At 38.1% G+C, this 24378-nt stretch overlaps 1 protein-coding gene across 2 annotated transcripts in view; it reads left to right on the top strand.

Moving 5' to 3' along the window:
* PTPRN2 (protein tyrosine phosphatase receptor type N2) overlaps positions 1-24378 on the top strand; it is a 685048-nt gene that overhangs the window by 228082 nt on the left and 432588 nt on the right. The window contains exons 4-5 of one of the 2 annotated variants that reach the window (XM_074899931.1): positions 8258-8375; positions 13285-13447. In XM_074899931.1, the coding sequence (XP_074756032.1) occupies positions 8258-8375; positions 13285-13447 (281 nt within the window). The remainder of the gene's footprint in view (positions 1-8257; positions 8376-13284; positions 13448-24378) is intronic. The other variant, XM_074899932.1, reaches the window with a different exon arrangement.

The following is a 24378-nucleotide window of genomic DNA, read 5'->3' as shown; positions in this document are numbered from 1 at the left end:
GTGTTGATGCAGGACAGAGCATCGTGAGTAGGAGACCAAAGGCCCTTGCTAGAGAAAGGGTTTGTATGTTGGATTTCCCTGTGTGATACACCGTGAATATCCTGCAGCAGCCTTCGCTATGGCTCATTCTAAAATTCCCTCCATACTGCTGATACAATGGTCTGTACCTTGGTCTTGAGGACTTTGATTCAGAACCAAATGTAAAGATGCGTTTGCATCTGCAGCCTTTGCTGTACTGCCTGGTTTGGCACTCTTGTATATTGACTTTGCACGTGCAATTGAAAGCACTCCTCTGACAGCTGAAAATTTTTCACAAACATCAGTGAGAGCTCAGAAGTTACATAAAATGGTGGTGAGAATCACTATGTGGAGCTTAAAGAGCAGTTCTGCTCATAGGCATTTAAAAATACATGAAGAACTGTAGATCTGAGATGAATTTATTAGAATATGTGTAACCTATATATCCACCTAATTTTCTGTAGTTATTTAAGTGCTAGGACATTTCTGACCAATTCTGCCTTGTTACAGGTGATGTTTTAATTCCCAGACTGAAGGCACTTCAGAAGACCTTTCCCAAGAACTATATTTTTCGTGACAATAAGGCTGTCAGCCTTACTGTTAGCATAAAATGAAATGGATAAAATAAAATGAGAAGGAAGACCTGCTGATTTTATATGCATTGTTAATTACTATTTGGACAATATCTCCATTCTTAGCATTGTGCAGCCTAGCATTACAGCCACTTTCTGCATACTAAAGAGATTCGGCATTATAAGTTGAATGAATGAAGGTTTTGAGTGGTGTAACACATCTGAGAAATGAATAAGATAAAAAAGGAAGGAAAAGGGAACAGAAAAATGAAAGATATTTTGACAGAAAATAAAGATCGCCACTTATTCTAAAAAGCGATTACAGAGGATTAATGTAGTAGAGAATGCTGTTTTGCACTGTAGAACTAACATTAGGCTGTTTGGGTTAAATCTGGAATAGTCACATTCACTTCGATGTGATTGTCAGCTAACACAGGTGGGTTAAAAGCTCGGTGAAACAAGCAAAGCAGTCTCATCTTTATTTTAATATCACTATTTTGGGTGCATGTGAATATTTCTTCATATTCATGAAAGCTCCTTGGGCTGACAGCACTAAGGAAATGTTTGTTCATAGTCCATGGTCAGAAGGAAATGGAGGAATCGAAGGTGCACCCTTACTGACCATGTATTAGATTTGATTGTTTTTTTATAAATATGTCACAGCCTAGACACTACAGAGCGCCATTCTTGTTAAAGATGTAACTGACCATGAGTTAAATTAAGGTTGAACGTTAATATAATGTTGTAGTCACACAAGAAGCCCCTTTTGCATACCTTCCTTCCTAAAAAGCATTTCTGTGAATGGAATCGTCTGCTTTCATGTTGAAAGTCATTAATTTGTGAAAAGGATTGTATGACATGGTGAGTAGCATGGGATTTATCTCAAGGATTTGGGAAGTCTGTTCTGTGTATCCGTTCTGTTCTAGTCTTTGGAAAGTAGCCTATTCTAGTCGGAAGGTAGATGATATATTTTGCATTATCATATTATTCTTTTATTACTATCAGCTCCAGTGGCAGAAAAATCTTATGTAACGCTTCGAAACTTTCTCTTGTGTAAACCAATTATTTGTGGCTGTCTACAACAGCTGAAATAAAGGTAAGGAAACATTGCATACTGAGTCCTGTAAGAGCATTTTATAATCACCTTGGCAAATGAAGCACTCCTTTGGCTTTTTCAAATAATAGAAATTCAAAAAAACAGAAAAGTCTTCCCTCTACCTTCTCTTGGATAGTTACTTTGAGTAAATTAAAATCAGACCCATAAGAAGATCATGCTGGTAATTTAATTGTGTGGAGATTGTCACTTTTATGTATAATAAAACAATATATGAAAATTTGAAACCATAATCCTTAGGCAGCCCTTTCATCTGTTCAGTCAAATGGAAGCCCTTTGCCTATGAATGTGAGTGAATTGCTGCTGAATGCAGTGACTGAAATTCTTGCATGTTATAAAGATCCCACTAGAAGCTCCAAAAGAAGGCAACAAACACCAGTGCAAATCCAGTAGTCAGCACTGCTGCCAGGGAATGCAGTGGAAAAGGAAAGGAAACAGAGGGAAGGAAACAACTAAAGCTCCTGAGGACTTCCAGGACAGGATGACCACAGTTCCTGCTGAAATGGATTGAACAAGAGGAGTAATGACTGCTTGTAATTCCCAGTTGTTTCTTCAAATATAGTCTGTACTAGATTTTCTTTTCAACTGGAAGACAATACAATGTTTGACCAGAACAAACAAATTTAATTAGAGTAAGTTTTCATGGAAGTGTCGTGCAAAACCGTCTTGGCAGATTTTCTTCCGATTTTGTAGAAAACATCTTTAGTCATAATTTTCAGAACAAATGAATATTCCCAGCCAAAAATACAGGGGAATTAAAAGGTTATGGTTTAAGAGGAGGGTTTAACTTCTCTATTACTTTTTTTGCCATTAACATGCCATTGAGAGTTGTATTGCAAAATTCCTTCTGGAAGAAGTTCTAGTTTTCTTTTATTGTAAGAGGAGATGTCAGGATTTTATCTTTTGACTGCCTTCTTAGGTAGAAAATATAGCAACTGAAAGAATTAATTATACACACAGCAACCTCAGCATTAAAGCTGCAATTTTGACTTAGCCAGTACTGAAATATGTGAACATTATTGGGTATGTCCTTGAGCTCTGAAAACGAAGGTCTGGGATGAGAACAAGTGCAGCTCCTCTGGAGAATGTGGAAAGGCAGCCTGCAGAAAGGCATGTCTATACGTTGACCTGTCTGTTGTGAAAATAGGGAAGAAAGCCAATCATTCCTAATTCTGCAGACATTCTGACAGCTAAAGTAGGCATTAACAATTTGCAACACATGGCATGGGGGATGAAAGTCTCTGAGCTCTACAACTGAGAGTTTCCTGTCTAAAATGAAGTAGCAGTTGAAGGTAGCTCAGAGGAAAACCCATTTTATCATCTACCGTGTAGGGACAAAATGGATACCATTACCAAAAACTGAGGAAAAAATAATGTCACAACTCAAAAATATTAACATGTTTTGGCTTCAAGTCTGAATACTTCTAAGGCTTTTGGGCCTTTATATGGGATTTTACTGGCAAAGAAGGATCAAGTTTTAGTATATAGAAGTTTTTGCCACTATATGATAATCTCCTGTAGCTTTGAATAGACTTGGTATGTAAAAATGTTGTTGCTAATATACTGATGCAGAACTAATCACTTTGGATTTCAATTGGCACAAGAGCTGTAAGAGTCTCCCAGCATTATCCTGTCAGACACAGGTTTGGTGGACTTGTCTGCAGAATCCTGTGCAGACTCATCAGGAAAAGGGTTGGGAATATGAGCAGGAAGATTGGCCCAGCCAAATCTTTGTGTGGTCAGAACTGTTGTTTCTTTAAAGGACTTAAATTGTGCTCTACTGATTTACACCAGAGCTCTTTTGAAAAGTTAAAAATCTGTTGTTTTTCTTGTGTAAGCCTTCAGAGGGCCTAAAGTTTATTTGTATGAATAATTCTGAATTAGAATAAGTTGAAACAGAGAAGTAACAGATGAATGTTTTCAACAGTTGCTAATATAATTTACATGCATTAAATATGTAGTCAGGTATATTTGGAGAGGCAAGTTCCTCTAAGATTAAAAATAGAGTCAAAACCACAGGAAAGAATGCCATTGCTTACAAAAACTGAACAGTTGAGAGAAGGAAATATGTACTTGAATGTTGATTATTTTTCAATAATTCTATGTAGTTGGTATAGCTGCAAAGACAATTAAGATAAAAGTGAAATTGTGTGATAAATGTGAAAACAATTCAGACTTTAATTTTGGAGTCAGAAGCTAATAATATCTTTCCCACTGTGAAAACTTTTTTTTTTCACTATTTACACTGCTTACTTTTGATTTGATTTCAATTAATAAAATAATTCTTAGACATATACTCTCTGTTGACATAGACATTGCTAAGTGTTGAACATAATGGGGACCTAGACAATAATAATTTCATTATTATTTTTGTAATTGTGGGAAATAATAATAAGTTGTGCTGTGGAAAGGAAAGATCTAGGGAGATACCTGATGATAATAAGGAAAGACCGCATCCTATCTGGAGCACCTCCATTGATTTTGATGTACAGTTTGGGTTTACTAAAGGTATTATTTTCTTAACTGTCTCTACACTAGCATTCCCTTTTCACATACATTTAGGTTATTGAGTTTCAGTTAAAATTAAAAAAAAAAAAAAAAAAATAAATCTTGGTCTCTGACACCAGTGAACAGAACTACTTTTTGTGGGGAAAATTTGTACCAATGGCTATTTTTCATGGGTTTTCACTACTATCAGTGCTCTTCAACTGAGAGCGATTTTATATCTGCTGCTATTGTTGTTGTCATAGTATTTGCGTCACTCCAGTGTCTACCGGGCTCCTTCTCTCTTTCCTTGGCATTGTCTGTCTGTGAGAATTCACGGTTGGGAGACACAGGTCCTGGGCAGACCTGCAGCAGGGGGGATAGTTAATCAGGGGTTGGGCGTCCCCCCATACCATTTCCTGTTAGTGACATGGAAGTAATGTGTGTACAAGAGCACTGCTGTGATCCTGCTCAGCCAGTGGAGATAAATTGTAGTAATTGGGTGGTGAGGCAGGAGCTGGCACTAGGTGTGACGGCAGAGACAAAGGGAACAGGAAATTGCCATACGGCGTCATATACTCCTTCTCAACCTTAATTTTGATTGCAGCTGTCAGCGTGGCATTATGGTTCTTGAATGTGCTGTTTTATTGAGCTCAGTGTGTGGGAGAGATTTTCTGAAACTGAAACAATGCTGAAAAATGATTGGCACAAGGTTAGCTTTAAAAACATTGCTGTTTCTGAGATAGTTGCATAAGAGACAGCAATGCTAAGTTATTGACAAGGGGATTTTCGAATTAGTTAAAATTTGCGTTTTTTCATCCACATCTTGTTCTATTATGTGAGTTAAAAATGCTAGCAGATACATTTGAGAGGGCATATTCCCTTAACTAATTTCTTAAGCTCTGTAAATACTGTTTTTCTTTCATCTGTTTACTCACCTTTAATGCCACAGTATTAAGGATGGTGTACTGCTTTGAAATGCATTAGGAGAAAATGTTAAAGTACTGCTGCAGGAGAAAGAAAATATACTGAAGTTAACAAAATATACACTGTTACCTGACCAGTGAGAACTGGGATTAGAATGGTTTCTTATGCTCTTTTACCAAAAAGGTTGGTTTCCAGAGGCATAAAAATCTAACTAACTATTGAGCCCTCTGTCTGCAGCCGTATATATTGCTCAGGACTGAGAGATGAATTTCCTGTCTGTATGTAGGTACCACAGATGAACTCTTGCTTTAATTTGAACAAAACTCTTCAGAGTAACTCTGTATTTTTCTTCAAAGCTTATGTTACTTATGTATATTCTTTAGCCTTTATTAGGGCTAGTATTGGCTTATAGTTACAAAGTAAAACTGTAGTGATTTTGAACACAATGTTCATAAATTATTTTATGAATAGTTTTATGGCTATGTTAATGATTTTATGAGCCAGCAGTGTGCCCAGGTGGCCAAGGCAGAAAATGGCATCCGGGCTTGTGTCAGCAGTAGCGTGGCCAGCAGGGACAGGGAAGGGATCTTACCCCTGGACTCGGCACTGGTGAGGCCGCACCTTGATTCCTGTGTTTAGTTTTGGGCCCCTCACTACAAAAAGGACATTGAATGACTCGAGAGTGTCCAGAGAAAGGCAACGAAGCTGGTGCAGGGTCTGGAGCACAGGTCGTATGGGGAGCGGCTGAGGGAACTGGGGTGTTTAGTCTGGAGAAGAGGAGGCTGAGGGGAGACCTCATCGCCCTCTACAGCTCCCTGAAAGGAGGTTGCAGAGAGCTGGGGATGAGCCTCTTTAACCAAGTAACAAGTGATAGGACAAGAAGGAATGGCCCCAAGTTGCACCAGGGAAGGTTTAGACTGGATATTAGGAAGCATTTCTTTCCAGAACGTGTTGTTAGGTGTTGGAATGGGCTGCCCAGGGCAGTGGTGGAGTCCCCATCCCTGGAGGTATTTAAGAGTCGGGTTGACACAGCGCTGAGGGATCTGGTGTAGTTGGGAACTGTCAGTGTTAGGTTAATGGTTGGACTGGATGATCTTCAAGGTCTTTTCCAACCTAGATGTTTCTGTGATTCTGTATTTTAGGAAACGTTTTTGTTGCACATTATTCTAAACTCGAATTTTATCTTATTTTTTTGTCCTCCATAAATTTTTAAAATATACAGAAATGTGTAGTGCTAAGCAACAGAGAATAAATTTGAACATACCTATATATATATAAAAACTTTCATGTGAAAATCATTTTAATAATACTATACCAAAATAATCATAGGTGAATAGTGACTCATTTTTGTGTATTCACATAAGAACATGCTCTGAGCAACCTTACATCGAGATTTGTGAAATTATTTGAATCCATCTACTTACACGGCACATTTGAAAAGGTGAGATTTGCATTTGAAAAGGATGAATCAGAACTAAAAATAGATTAGATGGAGATAGAGATTCTTCCCCCTCCCAAGGGTCTGTAGTCATTTTTACTGTAGCCATTAACTTTAACATGATTTCAGGTGAAGTGTTTCCTCAATAAACTTGAGTAACACTTTTATTTAAGAAAAGAAGAAAGAAGGAGCAAAAACAGTGTGTCAGAGAGGTGGCAGAGAGCTTTTTTGTTTGTTAAAGCCTTTAGGCTTAATTACATTGGTTTAATTACATTGGTTCTAGATTGTTTATTATTATTTCCATTAATAAAAATTTTTTTTAAAAAGAGGTTTGGGATGCAGTCCATGAAAACCTTGCCCAAAATGGGACTCTATTTCCTAAAACTTGTCTAAATCCCAGACAGCAGCACAGCTTGAATACTTCCTAGGCCTGTTTAATCTTATACTCAACTTCTTTAAGTATCTCCTCCTCAGGCTGAAAATTTGATAAATATTAAACTAATTTTTACTTATGCATGCTCAGAACTATTTGCATTGGCAGAATAAACAAATCTTCTATTTAGACTTCTTTTTTAATTCTGGGTTTAAATAAACAATGATCTCCACCTCAGTACAGTGGTAAAATCTGAAGAATACAACCCTTTTCTTAATAGTCCACTGGATAAAACACCTACCCAAGGAGTGAGGTGGCCAAGTTCTGGATTCTGCTGAGACTGATGATGCTTTTAGCTGCATCCCAAGAAACTGACTATACCAACAAATCTGATGTTGACTGCAAATAGTGATGAAGTTTGTAACGTGTGTATGAAATAGGGACTGAACCAGAAATCCTCCTTCTGAGACTGATTCTGACAACCAGATACATCCCCTTCCATCTGGTGCTAGAGAGTATTTTTCTTTGATTGGTTTCTTACAGGAAGATATTAGCAGGATAACCATATCTGGAACTTCTATCAGTATTCATTTGAGGGTTTTGTGGTGTTTTACTGCACATGGCGTAAAAGTAGAAATTCTCTTCAATTATGGGATATTTAGTTATTAGATAATTACAGATAATTGCATGGGCAAATTCTATGAACTAAAGTGTTGCTGTAACATCTAAAATCTACAGATCGGGTAACAATTATGTTTGGAGTTATATCATTATTTGAAGTATAATTACCATGAGATTGGCAGTGCATGTAATTAATGAGTAATCACTGGAATTTGCCTTCACACTTTCACTTCCCCCTTGTAAAGTTCTTTGTCACAACATTTAAGTATAAAGATAACATAAATTGACCTCTACATGTGTTATACTAAAACTCAAAATACTTATTTTCACTGCAGTACTAGTTCCTTAATATTCTAATGGAGAAAACAGAGAAGGGACATTGTGCTAGGAAGGGGGAAGAAGTGAAGAAACCTTTCAAAAGATACCAGTCAGTGAGATAACTCTTTTCCATAGCTGTCTCCTCACATCATCTACCATCTTCCTTCCATTGTAAGGAAAGTTTGATTAATGAAGTTTCATACAGAAGAGAAGACACTGTAGTTCACTCTTGGGTTCCAATTGAACAAAACTTCTTTTTTCTTTTTTCTTAATATTGTTTATTTAGGAGACATTTTTGCCAGACTTTCAAGTTATTAAATAGTGGTTTTGTTTGTTTGTTTGTTGTTTTTTTTGGGTTTTTTTTGTTTTTTTTTTTTTTAAATATTTATCAGGTTTTACCTGGCAAGATGATTATACACAGCATGTTATTGGTCAGGAACTCTCAACTATTCACAAAATCCACAACAGGCGCCCTGATATATTTGCATCTGAAGGATCTGACAAAGAAAGGTAAGTGTTCAATGGGGTTTTTGCCTGGTAGGTTTTTGGGAGGGTTTGCATGTGATCAGAAATAGATTGGCACTGAAGCTGACTTACATCACAAAACCCATTATCTATGTGATAAAGGGAAACCAGTCATAGAACAGCACTGAAAACACCAGTAAGAAAACAGCAGACAGAATGAATGAAAACGCTCAGCCCTGTTCTTCTGATTATCAAGCTCAGAATGTATGCCTTCTGTTGTGAATTTAGGTGTCAGAATTCAAAACATCAGGTCTTTTAGCCAGTTTATGTAGTGTCTAGTGTCAGTTCAGCCAGCTCTACTTATTACTGGCTTAAAAAGGCAAATTTACACAGTAGCACATCCACAGGAGACATTTTATTCCGGAATAAGCCAACAAAAAGAAACAAAAAGAAATATTGAATGACATTCTGTGCAAGTAATTATATTTTCAAACTCATATTCTTCCAAAACATCGCTGTAATTGATTTGAAGCCCGTAGGTTCTCAGCTTTTTTTGCAAAATTTGTCCAGGAAGGAGAGATTCCTGCAAGGTGCCATGACAGAAAGCAATATTAGGACTTTTCTATCTGTTCTTTACATTATAGAAGATATTTTCATCAGAGTCTGAAGGATATTGAGGGGTGACTTAGCAGTTATTGGTGGCAAGAGACATAACGATGATAATTTTGTAGAGTGATATGGATGTAAGACCTGCAATTATATCATATTCATATGCAGCTACACATACAAACATACTCTTTTACCTGGTCTGTTCTGACCTACAGGCTTTTAAGTGCAACCCAATCACACAAACCCCAGAAGGAAGTTTTAAAAGGCATAAATTTTGGGGGACGTTAAAAATGGTATATTTTTCTTTCTCCTACATGATTTTAAGAAATGCAATCTCAAAATCAGTGAAATCAAAATAAAGTGCTCTTTGTTAGAAATCTTTCTTCATAGTGGGACAGAGATTGAGCTTCTAGCCTTGATGGAAAAGATATTGAATGCTAGACTTCAGATCTTGCTATACCACAGTATGTGGTTTGCATATACCGCAGAACTATTTCTTTTCTAGATTGCTTTTTTATGGAAATAAAAATTCTGTGTAATTGATACTGCCCAGTGGCTTCAGCTGTGTTTGCTTCAGTTTGTTTTGATTTAATGAATAGAATTTGTCCCTGTATTTCACATATTTTCTGATTCAGAAGCATTCCTTAAAATCACAGCACCATACATTTCAGGAGTGCAGTAAAGTAGAAACTTAACGTCTAAAGATACTGATTATTATGACAAAGGTGACAACAACATGTGGTTGAATCTATAAACATGTTTTCACTGCTTAGGTACACAAATGTAATTATGTATGGATTATTCTCTGTACATGATATCAGAAATGGTTTTGAATGTCTTCTGGGGGATTTTTTTTTAGAATGAGTGTATCCGAAACTTTTATTCATGAAAGTAAGGTAAACTAGGCCAGATTTCCAGAAGATCAAGAATGTATTCTGCAGTGTTCCAGAGTCATAGTTATATAAAAATAAAATATATAAGAAGATTCAGGAAATAATTTAGGTTTTAGACTGAGAACAGATGATCACTTTTAGGAGTTCCTGTTGTTATCAGATTTGAGCTTTTTTGCATTCTTAACTAGAACTATATGTTAAAAAAAACCCATATTTTGTGTATTGACAATTCAGGAACATCAGAATTTCAAATGTGTTCCACTTATAGCCGTTCCTATTGTGGATAGATTTTCTGAAGTTACCAAGCTGTACTTCTGAAAGCGTTATCTTATGCGCTAACAGTTTAAAGCATTAATTGATTTTTCTGGTTGTCCATTTGCAATATATTCTGTAGGTTGGAGAACAGCAGGAACATTTTCTCTGGCACCTTGTAGATTCTGATCAAGTTTGCTATATGCTCAGTGTGCTCAATACACTTGCTAAAATCTCATCAGATAATAATTAAATAACTAAAAAAGCAACTTAGTGTAGGTATCTAATTATCAAAGAAACATTATGGCAGGAAGACCTTTTATTAAGGGTAATGTGTGAAATAAGACAATATGAAGTCATACTAATAAGTCATTAATCCCCACAGAGCTAGTGAGAGCAAGAAAATAGACTCAGACACTTGAAAGGTAAATTGACTTAGGCTAAATTACTGTGCATGAAATCTGATGAAACAGAAGACATGGAATTCATCTTTAAAAAATGCTGAAACTGGGAGCTTGATTTCAAGATGAAAGTTCTTCTTTTGGTGGCTAACTGGAGTGTACGTGGTATTTCCTGGGCCCTTATTAAATTTCAAAAAACCCCACTCTTGAAAGAGGATTCAAGATAAAGGGAAAAAGACCATTCTGCACACAGGGAATAAATGTCAGTTGTGTTCATTGGTGCAATTAGGCAAAACCACAAATGTTTCCAGCAAACTTTAATATATGAAATTGGATATAGCATTATTTCTATAATAAAACCATCATTAAGTCAGTAATAAGATTCTCACAGCATTTAAAAGGGAGAAACTCTTCTAAAAAGTAGGGTATCTATTAATTGAGAACATTCTAGAAATATCTGAGGTGCAGTGAACTAGATATTTCCACACAAATGCTTCTAGCACTGGTTTTTGTAGGTGATATATAATTATTTCTGTGGATAAATAATGATATATGTTATTGTCTTTATACCATAAAGTTCATTGTATGCAGAGTCCTTTTTCAGAACACACTAAAACTGAAAATACTTTCAAATGAGTGCACAAGAACTCAGCTGACAGTCACTTCTCCTACCCACCAGGTGCTTTTATATATTTGTCTTTCATCCATTTTCCAATACCACCTTGTCAAATTTAAAAGAAATATTTTAATTCAGTTGCAATAATAGTTCATTTAATGCATTTTACTTTCTGTGTTAACAAGGTGAACAACAGTGATATACTGGTGAACTACAAAAATTTAAAAAAATCTTTCAGATGTATTCATAAGATTTTATTAAAGTTCTCACCAAATTTAATGCTTTATTAGACTTTTACATTTTAATTGTTTAAAATATTATGGCATAAAATATTACATCTAAAGTAGAATTTAAACACAATTTGAGTGCAATTATTATCTCCATCAGAAAAATGAGAAATCTTAAACCCCAGATTTTGCTTCTGCCACCAGTGTGATTATAGAGTTTAAATAATGACTTGAAAAGCTAACCTAAATACTGTCTTTTATCTGTGCATTCAGCTCATGTTAGCTGCAGTGGAAGTCCTCGGGGCAAAATTTGTTCTAGTATTTTCGTTTTCCCTTTTTTTCAAAGTTAGCAAAGAAAGGAGAAGATAGGTGTTGGAATTAATTGATGAAAGATGAGTGTTTGAAACTGGGATACTTTCTATGATGAGAGCCTCTTTGGATTAGTTCCTCTCTGTTGAAGCAGAAAGTTTACTGCCCATCTCTTTCTGAAACTGCAGAATGGTTTTAGTCTGGCTTTAAGTTGAAAAGGAAGTGGATAATGTTACCTGCATGTCTGCCCTCTATCATAAGGCAGAATTTAGAGCTCTGGAATAAGAGAAAAATAGGAACAGCATGAAGAGGAAGCAAGACTTACAGTAAATTATAACAAGATTGCTGTAGTGATCTGTGCAGTAAACCTTTGTTTTCCTTGAGTTTGTGTGCCTGATTGATAGCTGGTTGTTTTACACTGGGGAGAGGTGGAGCGTTCTTCTCGTATTTCAAAGTGATCAACCCTGTGAGTACTATTGGTTGCAATGCCACCATGGTAAATTAGATTGTTAATTACATTTATTGGCATTAAATTAGTTAGGACACGCATTTGATACAACTGTGAGCATGGAAGGAAATCTGTTGCTTTCTGTATAAAGTAATATAATTAAACCCAAGATTTGGAAGATGACATAATGGTACTCTCTCAAGCTGTGCCCCTACATAGGCACTATGATATTGACTGGTAAAATAAAATTTTGCTTACAGTGGAATGAAGATTTTGAAAGTCAAATGATGCCTCATCTCCCTGAGCTGGAAAGCTCTTTCACCTGGAATTGTTCTTCACTAAGAAGTGTGTGGGTATGTGGATAGGAAATGGTGACACCAAAAAGGTGATTTCCCTCAAAACAATGTGTCACTCACAAGGAAGGAAGCAGACTGGGAACCCTCTCTCTGCTTTCTTGCAGAAGGAAGGAAATAGTTGCTGGTGTTGACATTTAAATTATCATCATCATTGACCTATTGTTGATACAGATGAGGAGAACCGGTAATAATTCAGATTCACTGCACACAGTGCTCTGAATCCCATATAAACAACTCTATGCTGCTGTTGTTAAATCACATTTTTAGCTTTTCTTCGCAAACATCACCAAGATCTGTCTAAACCACTCAGGAAATGCTGCTATTCTGTGGATCCCAGGCAGATGAGAAGATCAGAAGAGATAGTTGTCCCATCTTGTTATTCCCTATTTTAGCCTTTTGTTCAGTTATTTCTGCACATCCAGTAGTCTCACCGAATTTTGTAAATTGATGCAGGGCCAAATTGATGTTGAATCTCATCATCACCCAGCAATTTTTTAAATCTTAGAACCAGCTCATATTTCTTTGGGGTGCAATTTAATCACGCATATTTTCTTTTTACAAGTGCTTTACTTTCTTCTGTATATAGCTTTGCCTTGATGTATGCATTTTATTTGATTTATTGTTGGATCATTAACTTTGATTCATGCAATAAATTGTTAGTAGCACAAGATTTTCTGCTTTTGCGAAACATTGAATTTTCTATACTTTTGTGGTTGCTAACCTTTTGAGTGACTTTTTTGTTATGTATGGAACTAACTTCAGTGGTTTGCTGTGCCTTTTTAGTTGGTCACTTTGTATGTTGTATAGGCTGGTAACTTTCTTTTTCTTGCTTTTGATGTGCAGGACTTTGGGACAGAATGCAGATAATGAAAGAAATTACGAACTGGAAAATGATGTGAACTTGGCCAAGTCTCTTCAGCAATATCTTAAATATCTTGGTATTCTCTCCCAGTCTGTAGCTACAAATTTGTATCCAAGGAAGATGAATGACAAAGCTTCTGTCAAGGTGGTATTTTTAATGTGGTTCCTACATTCTGTGATTTTGGCTTCCTTCTTTGAATTCTCCTTATTTCTCAATTTTCCCTTCTGTCTCAAGACCAGACATTGTTTCTTACTGCCTCCTCCAAATGATTATCATAACTGTACTAACCAAGTTCTCTCCAAAGGAGTTGAGTCAGATTCAGCATTGTAAATGGTAGAGTTCTTCTAATCTAGAGCATTTTACTTAATTAAGGATGGGTTGTATGTGAGGAAGGAGGAAGAGCAGGATAAGGTAGTAACATCTTCACTGGCTGATCTGAAAGCTTTCTTACACCATCTGAAACTGCTCCTCTCCAAAAACGCTTGAATTCTTGCTGATCTTTATGGTGCTCAGAGTACAATTAATATAATCTTTGACCAGATTTTGATAATGGATCTTATGAATTGTGCCTCAAGATTTCCTGCTTCTTACTGATCATAAAGGAAGCCTGTTGTGACCAGTTAAGGTTCATATGTATACATCATAAATATACAGATAAATAGGAAGGTAAATCAGAGTCATTGATTCTTGAGTACTGGCTATGTTAAAAAAACACAGAAATGTCGATTTGAGAACTAAATTTTCTCCTTTCCTAGAGAAAATCTGTCTCACTCTAAATTTAATAAATTTATAAAAATGATTGGATGAAGAGGTTGCATATGACAGGCCCTTATAACCCTATATCTTTTGCTCAAAAAATGTGTCTATCCAAAACGCTCTATTATTTTGAATAGGCTACTATTATAATGATCCTTTCAAAAAATCTGTATGTGCTATTTGCATGAATACAGTGTGACTGCAACAACCTTAGCTAAAAAATATACTGAGGTTTTAGCAAAAAAATCAGGTGAGGAAAGGAGTATTAAATCTAAACTACTAGGTTTTTTCCAGGAACTAACTCAGAGACACAGAACTGCTGCAGTGTATCTGCAACAGCAGCTCCCAACAGCAGTATCAGATGTATCAACTATTTAGCCACGGTATTACTGAAATGTTAATATTCTTGTCAGAAGCTACAAGTTTCCTATTTCACTGATTGGCATATATAGCACTTATGATTTGTGGTGAATGTCATTAGGTGTTCGTCTGGGGTAAGAGAAGCTTGCAGGCAGATGTGAGGCAGCTTTGGGGATGGATGAATGACCACCTTCATAGTACTTTTCCTCCACTCGCTCTACTCATGGGCGCTGACTGCAATGAAGATGCCCTGCTTTGAATCACTGGCTTTCAGAGACAAGAAAACTTGCTCAAGAAGTATTTCAGTGGGTCTGGTGCTGTCACGCAAGTTCATAAATAATCCATATGGCTGAGACCTTCTGTGGGGAAGCCTGCTGTGATAACACCACCCACCAACCTTATCAAGTGTTGCCATGGAGATGGGTACTCTGAAGCCTGGGGGAGTGGGATAAAGAAGAGAAAATCTGGAAATGAAGCACGTATAGGAGCAAACTGTACCCTTCTGTTTACTAAGGAGCATTTTGAAACAACAGACATTGGGTCAGATTTACCTATAATTTAAAATAAACTAAAAAGAATAAAAATTATCTTAAAAATTAGTAATCAGCCATGAATTTTAAATTATCCTGGAGACATTTCCCTATCCTCTGCATATCAAATGCAACTGCTATTCTTTAAAAAGAAAGGAGTGGGACACTGTATTTGTACCTTGATTCATTGGGTCAGTAATGGAATAACATTTAAACAAAAGAGAAACCAGGAGGCAGAAAAAATGTAAAATTTAACAACTTGAAAAGAGTAGGAAGGAAAGTAACTGCAAGAGCTGCATGTGATGTGGTCATACCACTTGAAATTGAAAACGTCTATCTTATGCACTTTTATTGCATGCTTTTGTATTTCATATATGGATAAATTACAAGCTACATTAAATAATTGTAGCAAGTTCCTACCTTTTTAACTTTCTTGCACTTTTCTGATTAAAAAAAAAAAAAGATAAGATAGAGGTACTTTACCCTACTTAAACAGAATTGAAGCTTTTGAGCCTTTACACTTCTTAAAAATAATTTTCTTTCAAGTATATATTTACCTCTGTCACTTCATACTTGCTGTTGGGGAGCAGGAGATGCAACACGACTCTGGCTGCTTTGATACCTTACCTGCTATGAAGTATAGCTGAATCTTGCAGAAATATAGTGCTTCTAGACAGACTTCCTGGATGGATTCTGATTTGTTCCAAAACTGTCAGCAGAGGACTCTGGCCAAGAGCAAGACAAAGAAAGAAAAAAGACAAAGAGGCTTTAAAATATTTGTTATACTCCAAAAGTGTTATTTAATATCTTAACATGAACATTTTTAATCAAACTACTTGGCAAACTTTTGATCTTTATTTTCCTACTATCTTCCACATGTATTATCAGAATAAAACTACAGAGCTGCAACATTACCAAGTAGACAGCACACATATGGTTATGCATAAAGCTGTAAATTAAGACATGGCAAAACCTAAAACAGTAACTCTTTTCCCATTTCCCTTGCTGAAACAACTGTCAGCTTGAGGCTTGATACAACAGTGATAAAAATAACACTATTAAATCATGTGATGGACCAAAATTCCTGTAATGTCTGCCATTTATTGCAAGAGCTTCTTTGAGAGATTTTTGAAGCACTTGATGTTCATCACTAACTTAGAAATTTTCTCAGTATTTAGACAGTACCTACTGCAGGCTGTAATCTAGCCAGTTGATAATGATGCTGCCAGTGGATAATAAATAGCAGTAAATCAGAAGATTTGGTGAGTCTGTTTGTTGAGGATTAGAGCTGTAAAGAACATTTCATTTTAGTTCAGCTGGAAAGAGTTGTTCAGAAAATGGGCACTTGGTGGCATTTGTTACTTAAGCATTAGCTAGTGGGTGTTGGATTTGGTTTTTTTTTGTCCCCCACTTGGGCTTAATGAAGGTTTTACCATTCACAAAATGCTGCATTATCAGTTTTTGTAATTTTTTTCTACCAAACCTGGACTTAGTATGGAAAATAGCATGTAGCCAGGCTAATACACATAATGAGAAAGATTGGTTTATCTTAACTACTGAGGCAAGAAATAGAGAGACTTCAGATCATGTGTGAATTCCCCTGCTCTTCTCCCTTCCAGTTAGAACAAACCCCTCTCATCGGGGAAAAAAAAAAAAAAAAAAAAAAAAGAAAAACCCTGAAAAAAACACTACACTGTTGACATTCCTACAGAAACTGAGAAGCAGAGTTTTGTTGGGATTGAAGGGACACGGCATAGCTGATGTTACTAAAGCTAGTCAGCTGTAAAATGAGAGCTCCCTTGCCTTGCTGCTGATGGCAGCCCTGCTGGTGAGCTCTGTGTGAGCGTTTGCATAGCAGGGGCATGTGAGAAGCCTTGAGGAAATGTTTAAATAAAGGAGGTGGAAAGAGAAAAAAATAGCTATGTCCACAGCAACTGTTACAACAAAGCAAAAAAGGAGAGACAGCAAAAATGATTGGTATGGAAGCAAGTACTCCTGTTATCTACTTCTCAAAAGCCATTAGCAGAGGCATTGAGGAATGATCTTACATTATAGTTTTTTAAGAAGTCCAAATGCCTCCAGTTGAATAGTTACAGAAGATTTCAATTATACTGTTTTCATCTGACCAAAAGTAATTTTTTAGTCATCACAGAAAGAGAAAAGATTTGAAATGTCATCCAAAAGTACTTAAAAGTCTCAAAATCAGAAGAAAATACAAATAACTCACCTGGAACTGTTCTATTTTTCCTTGAACTAGCTATCATTCTCTTGCCTTCTAGTAGCTGACTTGTGAATTTTTTAATGCCTCAGGCTGGCAAAATTGCACTGCTTTTGTAATATAACACTGGACTGGGCTCATTTCAGACACAGTGGCTATAGCACACAGCAATCCCATCCAGCTCGCCTCATGGTCAGGCACTCTCTCCCTCACCCTTCTGATCTCCCAGCTCCATGCTGGGGCTGGACACTCCATCAACTCCTCTGGGAACCCTTATGGACAAACTAGGAAAAACTGTAGGAATAAGGAAGTTGCCTGCTACACTTGTGTTAGTGCTGCATTTCTTGTTGCAGGGGTCTCTGTTTTACAGTTTAGGTTTTATGGCTAGAAGATTTGTTGAATTACTCTTATTCTTTCCCCCTGACTTGGCCTCTGAGGTCTTCAGACATGGATCCTACCTGCTGCTAAGGTCTTCCTCAGGCTGGTGTGCCATTCAGGTGCTAGTATGTAGTATAGGGAGAAAGAGAAAATTATGTCAGAGTCCTCAGGAAGATTCATCCATTTTTTGCTGTTTCTGTTTCATTAGTTTTTAATTACTTACATTACTTACATTTTCAAGGTAGACTTTATAAATATTGTGATTGCAGAAATCTCCAAGTCTTAGGTATTATAAATTTTAAAGCAAAGAGTTTGGGAAAAAAAGAGAATCTTTACATCAAAGAAGTCACTAATATAGTTAAAGGTTATAGATGGGGAAACTGGTTAATGGGTTAGGGGCACAAGTAGTGTTCTCCTCAATCCCTTCAGTTGCGGGGATGGATGAAGATTACAGGAGAATTCAACAGATGAAATTGTGGCTCCAAGACTGGTGTTACTGTCAGGGCTTTGGATTTTTCAATCATGGGTTAGTGTACAGGACACCAGACCTTTTCACATCAGATGGAATGCACCTGTCCCAGAGAGGGAAAAGGATCTTTAAACTAGATTTGAAGGGGGAAAAGGACAAAACTGGAACTCCCAGACACAAGCCCCAGTGTAGATTACCAGAGTTTGTGGGCTGTTGTGCCAGTGATGACCCTCACCCTACTATCCCAGTGGAGGCAAAGGGTAGAGACATGCAGCACAACAAAGATGCAAGGCATATTGATATATCAGTAACTATGAAAGGTCAGGCCAGACAGGACCTCTAAATGTGAAAAGGTGCTGGGGACATCAGCCTAGATGAAGTGCATGTATAGCAATGCACACAGCATGGGTAACAAACAGGAGGAGCTTGAAGCCATGATGAAACAAGAAAATTATGATGTAGTGGCTATAACAGAAACATGGTGGGATGTCTCCCATGACTGGAGTGCACCAGTTGAAGGCTACAAGCTCTTTAGGAGGGATAGACAAGGAAGCAGAGGCGGTAGGATGGCACTGTATGTTATGGATTGTTATGACTGTTTTGAATACAAATGTAGTGAAGACAGGCTGGAGTGTCTTTGCGTTAGAATCAGGGGGAAGGCCAACAGGGCAGATGTTGTAGTAGGAGTCTACTATAGGCCACCCACCCAGGACAGAAGTGGATGAAATATTCTATAGGCACTTAGGAGAAATCTCATGATCACTTTCCCTTGTTCTTGTGGGAGACTTTAACTTCCCAGACATCTGCTGGAAATACAACACAGCAGAGTGGGACCAGTCCCAGAGATTCCTGGAATGTGTGGGAGATAATTCCTGACACAGCTGGTGAGTGAACCGACAAGAGAAGGTGCCCTGCTGGATCTCCTCTTTGCGAACAGTGAAGGACTGGTGGATTATGCGGTGATTGGAGGCCGACTAGGGCACATCAGTTATGAAATAATAGAGTTCTCTATTCGTAGAGAGACCAGGAGAGTGGGTAGCAGAACTGACATCCTGGACTTCCAAAGGGCTGACTTTGTCTTGCTTGGGCACCTTTGTGACAGGATCCCTTGGGAGATGGTCCTGAAGGGTATAGGGATCCAGGAAGGCTGGGCACTCCTTAGGAAGGAAGTGTTAATGGCACAGGAGCAGTCTTCCCCCAGGTGCTGTAAGAGAAGCCAGTGGCAGAGAAGACCACCCTGGCTAAACATGGAGCTTTGGCTGCAACCCAGGGAGAAAAGGAGAGTTTAGAGATTTTGGAAGAAGCGACTAGCCACTAACAGTGATTACAAAGATGTTGTGAGGCTATGCAGTGTGGAACTCAGGAGGTCTAAAGCCCAGCTAGAAATTAATCTGGCTTCAGCAATCAAGGACAAGAAATGTTTCTATAAGTATGTCAACAGCAAAAGAAAGATCAGGGAGAACCTCTGTCTCCTGCTAGACATGGGAGGAAACATGGAAACAAGTAATGAGGAAAAGGCTGAGCTGCTTAATGCCTTCTTTGCCTCAGTCTTTAATAACAAGACTAGTTGTACTGAGGGAATCCAGCTTCCTCAGCCAGAGGACAGAGACTGGGGATCAGGCCCAGTCAGCATGGGTTTATGAAAGGCCGGTCCTGCTTGACAAACCTGATCTCCTTCTACGACAGGGCGACCTGCTTATTGGATGAGGGAAAGACTGTGGATGTTGTCTACCTTGACTTTAGTGAGGCCTTTGACACCGTTTCCCACAGCATTCTCCTGGCAAAACTGGCTGCTCGAGGCTTGGATGGGCACACGCTTTGCTGGGTAAAAAACTGTCTCGATGGCCAAACTGGAAAAGTTGTGGTGAACAAAGTTAAATACGGCTGGCAGCCAGTCACGAGTGGTGTCCCCCAGGGCTTGGTTTTGGGGTCACTCCTGTTTAACATCTTTATTGATGATCTAGACGAGGGGATCAAGTGCACCCTCAGTCAGTTTGCAGGTGACACCCAGTTGGGTGGGAGTGTTGATCTGCTCGAGGGTAGGGAGGCTCTGCAGAGAGACCTGGACAGGCTGGAGCCATGGGCTGAGGCCAACTGGAGGAGTTTCCATAAGGGCAAATGCCGGGGGCTGCCCTTGGGCCACAACAACCCCCAGCAGCGCTACAGGCTTGGGGAGGAGTGGCTGGAGAGCTGCCAGTCAGAGAGGGACCCGGGGGGGTTGATTGACAGCCAGCTGAACAGGAGCCAGCAGGGTGCCCAGGGGGCCAAGAAGGCCAATGGCATCCTGGCTTGTGTCAGCAATAGCGTGGCCAGCAGGGACAGGGAAGGGATCTTACCCTGGACTCGGCGCTGGTGAGGCCGCCCCTCGATTCCTGTGTTCAGTTTTGGGCCCCTCACTACAAAAAGGACATTGAATGACTCGAGCGTGTCCAGAGAAGGGCAACGAATCTGGTGCAGGGTCTGGAGCACAGGTCGTACGGGGAGTGGCTGTGGGAACTGGGGGTGTTTAGTCTGGAGAAGAGGAGGCTGAGGGGAGACCTCATCGCCCTCTACAGCTCCTTGAAAGGAGGCTGCAGAGAGCTGGGGATGAGTCTCTTTAACCAAGTAACAAGTGATAAGACAAGAGGTAATGGCCTCAAGTTGCACCAGGGAAGGTTTAGTCTGGACATTAGGAAGCATTTCTTTACAGAACGGGTTTTTGGCCATTGGAATGGGCTGCCCAGGAAGGTGGTGGAGTCCCCATCCCTGGAGGTATTTAAGAGTCGGGTCGACACAGCACTGAGGGATCTGGTGTAGTTGGGAACTGTCAGTGTTAGCTTAATGGTTGGACTGGATGATCTTCAAGGTCTTTTCCAACCTAGATGTTTCTGTGATTCTGTTATTCTTTATTTGCAGAATCATGAAGGGAAAAAGAAACAGATAAGATGTCTGGTTAGTGGTAGAGTGGTACAGCTTGTTGTTAGATCAACAGTATGGTGTCACTGAAAGGGGAAGAGGTGCAAACAAAAACTCTTGTGTCAGTTTTCTGGAGTTTAGAAGTGTACAAAGGTTAGACAAAGCATTTGTTAAATCTTACATTTTAGTCCTCGGTACAAAAGTGAACTTTCCACCTATTTTCCCCTTCCATATTCAGGGAAGAGTACTCATAGTTTTTCTGGGTTGAAAATACATTTTTCAATGTATTGTAATCAGTCTCCTGGAAGAACTTGGATGTGTGATAATTATTAAAAATATTATTATTTATTTTAGAAAATCTGAGTGCATAAGTGCTCAAAGACATACTCTGAATTTATCTGCAAATAATAATTACTGTGATTAACTAGTAAGAAATTATTCAGTCATTGCTCATTTTAATCTGGAGCTTTAATTCAAAAAAGCGGGACACATTTATCTAACACTGATTAAAATACAGTACTGAATGAAGATCATCAGAAATTGATTTGATGGCTGACTGCTGAAAAGTCAAAAACCTTTCTGCAATGTATATATTTAAACTCTGCTTATATAAATGTAAAATGTAATATTTAATATATGTGGGATTATGTATAAATAAGAAAAACGTAATTCACAATGTGCATAAACACTTTCATAAAAATAACAGGAATAATTGATAAAGGAGTGTCTCCCTGAAACTACAGAATTGCCTGTCTATCAGCATATCTATACAACAACCATTAGAGTAATATCAGAACATCTCACAAGTGTTGATGTATTTATTCACCTAATACCATTACAAAGTTGGGAAGAACTAATACCATTACTTCACAGACAGGTTAGATATCTTTTCTGATGTCATGGAGTAATTTTTTGGTAGAGAAAATAATTTTTTTTGTTAGAGACTAAAAGTTAAACCTCACATCCCAGAAAAATATTTAATATTTTGGACCATTCTCCCCTCCATGGCTCTTTTCAGTAAAATAGAAACATGAAAGTCCTCTTAGAAAGAAAAAACAAAACAAAACAAAACAATCCCAAAACCCACCATACAAAACCCTGTAGGCACTGGAGTAGAATTCATTTGAGCAAATACAGATGTTTGTATTGGTGCAAGTCAGGCTAAACTAATTTTATGATAAGTGAAGAGAAAAAAGGAACTTCCAAGTTATGAACTGTCCATTCTAATTTAAATATATAAAATACTACATCATAAATTGTATCCTGTTGGCCATCCTGCATGGATCTGATATAGATTTTTTCTTTTTTTTTTTTTTCCTGGTAGGACTGGTACCCATACATTTGCAGATCTAACAGAATCTTGGCTACAAAGCTTAGTAAAATTACAGTCAGGTTGTTTGCAGCATAAATACACGGTGTGGTGATCTAATGTAACCAGTGATTTGATTTTTGAAATAATAACTTAGAAAGTGAATATTCTAGTGCCAGTATCATGCTTCAAGTCTTCAACCTAACGCCTACCTTTACTTACAACTTATCAATTTATGTCCGATGTAGTGACAGATTCCACATTTAACATAGAAATCACCATTTCCCTTATCACACAGCTATCTTACAGAGACTAATTATTTGTACAATGATTTGAAGATACAAGTGCTGTAGAAATGGTATTATGAAGGATGTGTGTCAAGTCTGGAGGCTTATTTCAAAGGGCAATTGATTAATTTCTAGTAATTCCCAGATGAAACATAGATTGATAGTTTTAAAATCTCAGATGCTGACGGGACAATAAGATTTCCTTCTTTTTTATATCCCACCCCTTCAAAGTCAACTATTTTTTTGCCAAATACCATGTGTTTGGAGTTTTTATTTCTGTCATTTCTCCTGCAAGCTTGCTATTTGTTTTGCAAATATTTATGCACTGTGCTTCAGTACACTGGGCTCAGTAAATAGAAGATGATGGAGCTGGTACAAATTTTAAAGTGTATTCCATATCTATGTTTAGGGTAGACTTCACAAAGGTTTAAACTTGTTTTATCTAACCTCTGTGTGAGTGTGCTGGTGTGTATACATTTCAGGACAGTGAAACAACTGTATTTATGAGGGGAAATATCCTCACCTTACTTTAAGTGGCTGGTTGCTTTCAAAGGGGTTGTAAAGCAGTGTTGTAGACTAGATCCTTCAGATTTCTATTCACTGTCATTCCTTTGGGTAAAGCTATTCTATAGATTCATATGTTAGAGTTATAAATATATTGAATTGGTGCTAATGTGCTCAACTTTTGGCAGATGAAGATCTTCATGTTTTTATGTAAATCATCTTTAGATAATGAGTTAGCTCAATATATCAGCATATGCCTACAGAAAATGTGTTTAAACATCATTCACTGAAACCTTAAGTAACAGACTTATTGACATATGAGCAAACTGTTCTCAGCCAAGGGAAGCTGAGATACCCTGGTAGATCTATCAGCACTGATTGCCATGCTGCACAATTTCTACTATCCACCGGGGGCTGAATGTGACTTTTTGGTTCCTGTTGGTAGTGTTAGGGAGCTTCTGAATGCAGTAGCCTGACAGGTAAAGCTGCCTCAGGTCTGTGTCTCCACATCTAGCCAGTAGCCATGTGGAGCAGGTGCTGCCAATAGGTACCATGGCACCCATGAGCTGATGCAAGTTACTGGGATTCAGACTAACATACACACACACACACATAAATACAGCTTCTCACCCAGAAGTGTAGTCAGAAATTGAGTTTATTGAGAAGTCAGAACAGACTGTGGTGACCAGACACAAGGCATGGTTAGACAAGCATACTGTCCAGCCTGCTTAGATGCTGCTGGTCCCTTTTACTCCCTTTTCCTGTTATTTTACCACAGCTGTTTCCCAATCCACCTTGATCCCTTGCTCTCTGGTCCTTTCTCTAAACATCCCATAATATGCCTTGTATAATGACAAGATGCTCTTCTTGGCATCCCATAAGGAGTCCCACACTCCTGCAGGCAGTAACCCCTTCAATCTGCAGGGTGATCCAGAGAGCTTCTTCCATCCACCCATGTGGTGGATGGCACTCCTGGACATTGTGGCTGATGGCTTGCTTTGATGGCCTGGGGCAGCGGCCTCCTGGAATCAATCATGTTATTGGGGTTTATCCACACATCTTTTTTCTCTCCACACTTTTCACTGTGTGGAGACAAGCCAGGTTATCATGTAACCTGATGCGTAAAACTAACATTTTTTGTTTATGATGAGCTAATGATGAGTGCTGAGGAAAGACCATCCAGGACTCCTACACTAAAGGAAACTTTGTTTTAACCCATAAGATGGAAATTTTTCAGAAACAGAAACAACCAGAGATTAGTTATGAAGACTAAAGTTATTGAGTTCCTCAGCAGTACAAGAAACGGCAACAATAAAAATTATTCATACAGGAGAGTCTGGTGGAGAAGGTTGAAGGGTACGCATGCAGC

Source organism: Athene noctua, chromosome 2 (assembly GCF_965140245.1).
Source record: "Athene noctua chromosome 2, bAthNoc1.hap1.1, whole genome shotgun sequence".
NCBI classification, from domain to species: domain Eukaryota; kingdom Metazoa; phylum Chordata; class Aves; order Strigiformes; family Strigidae; genus Athene; species Athene noctua.
Note: the sequence above shows the minus strand (reverse complement) of the source record. Positions and strands in the feature narration are given on the sequence as shown.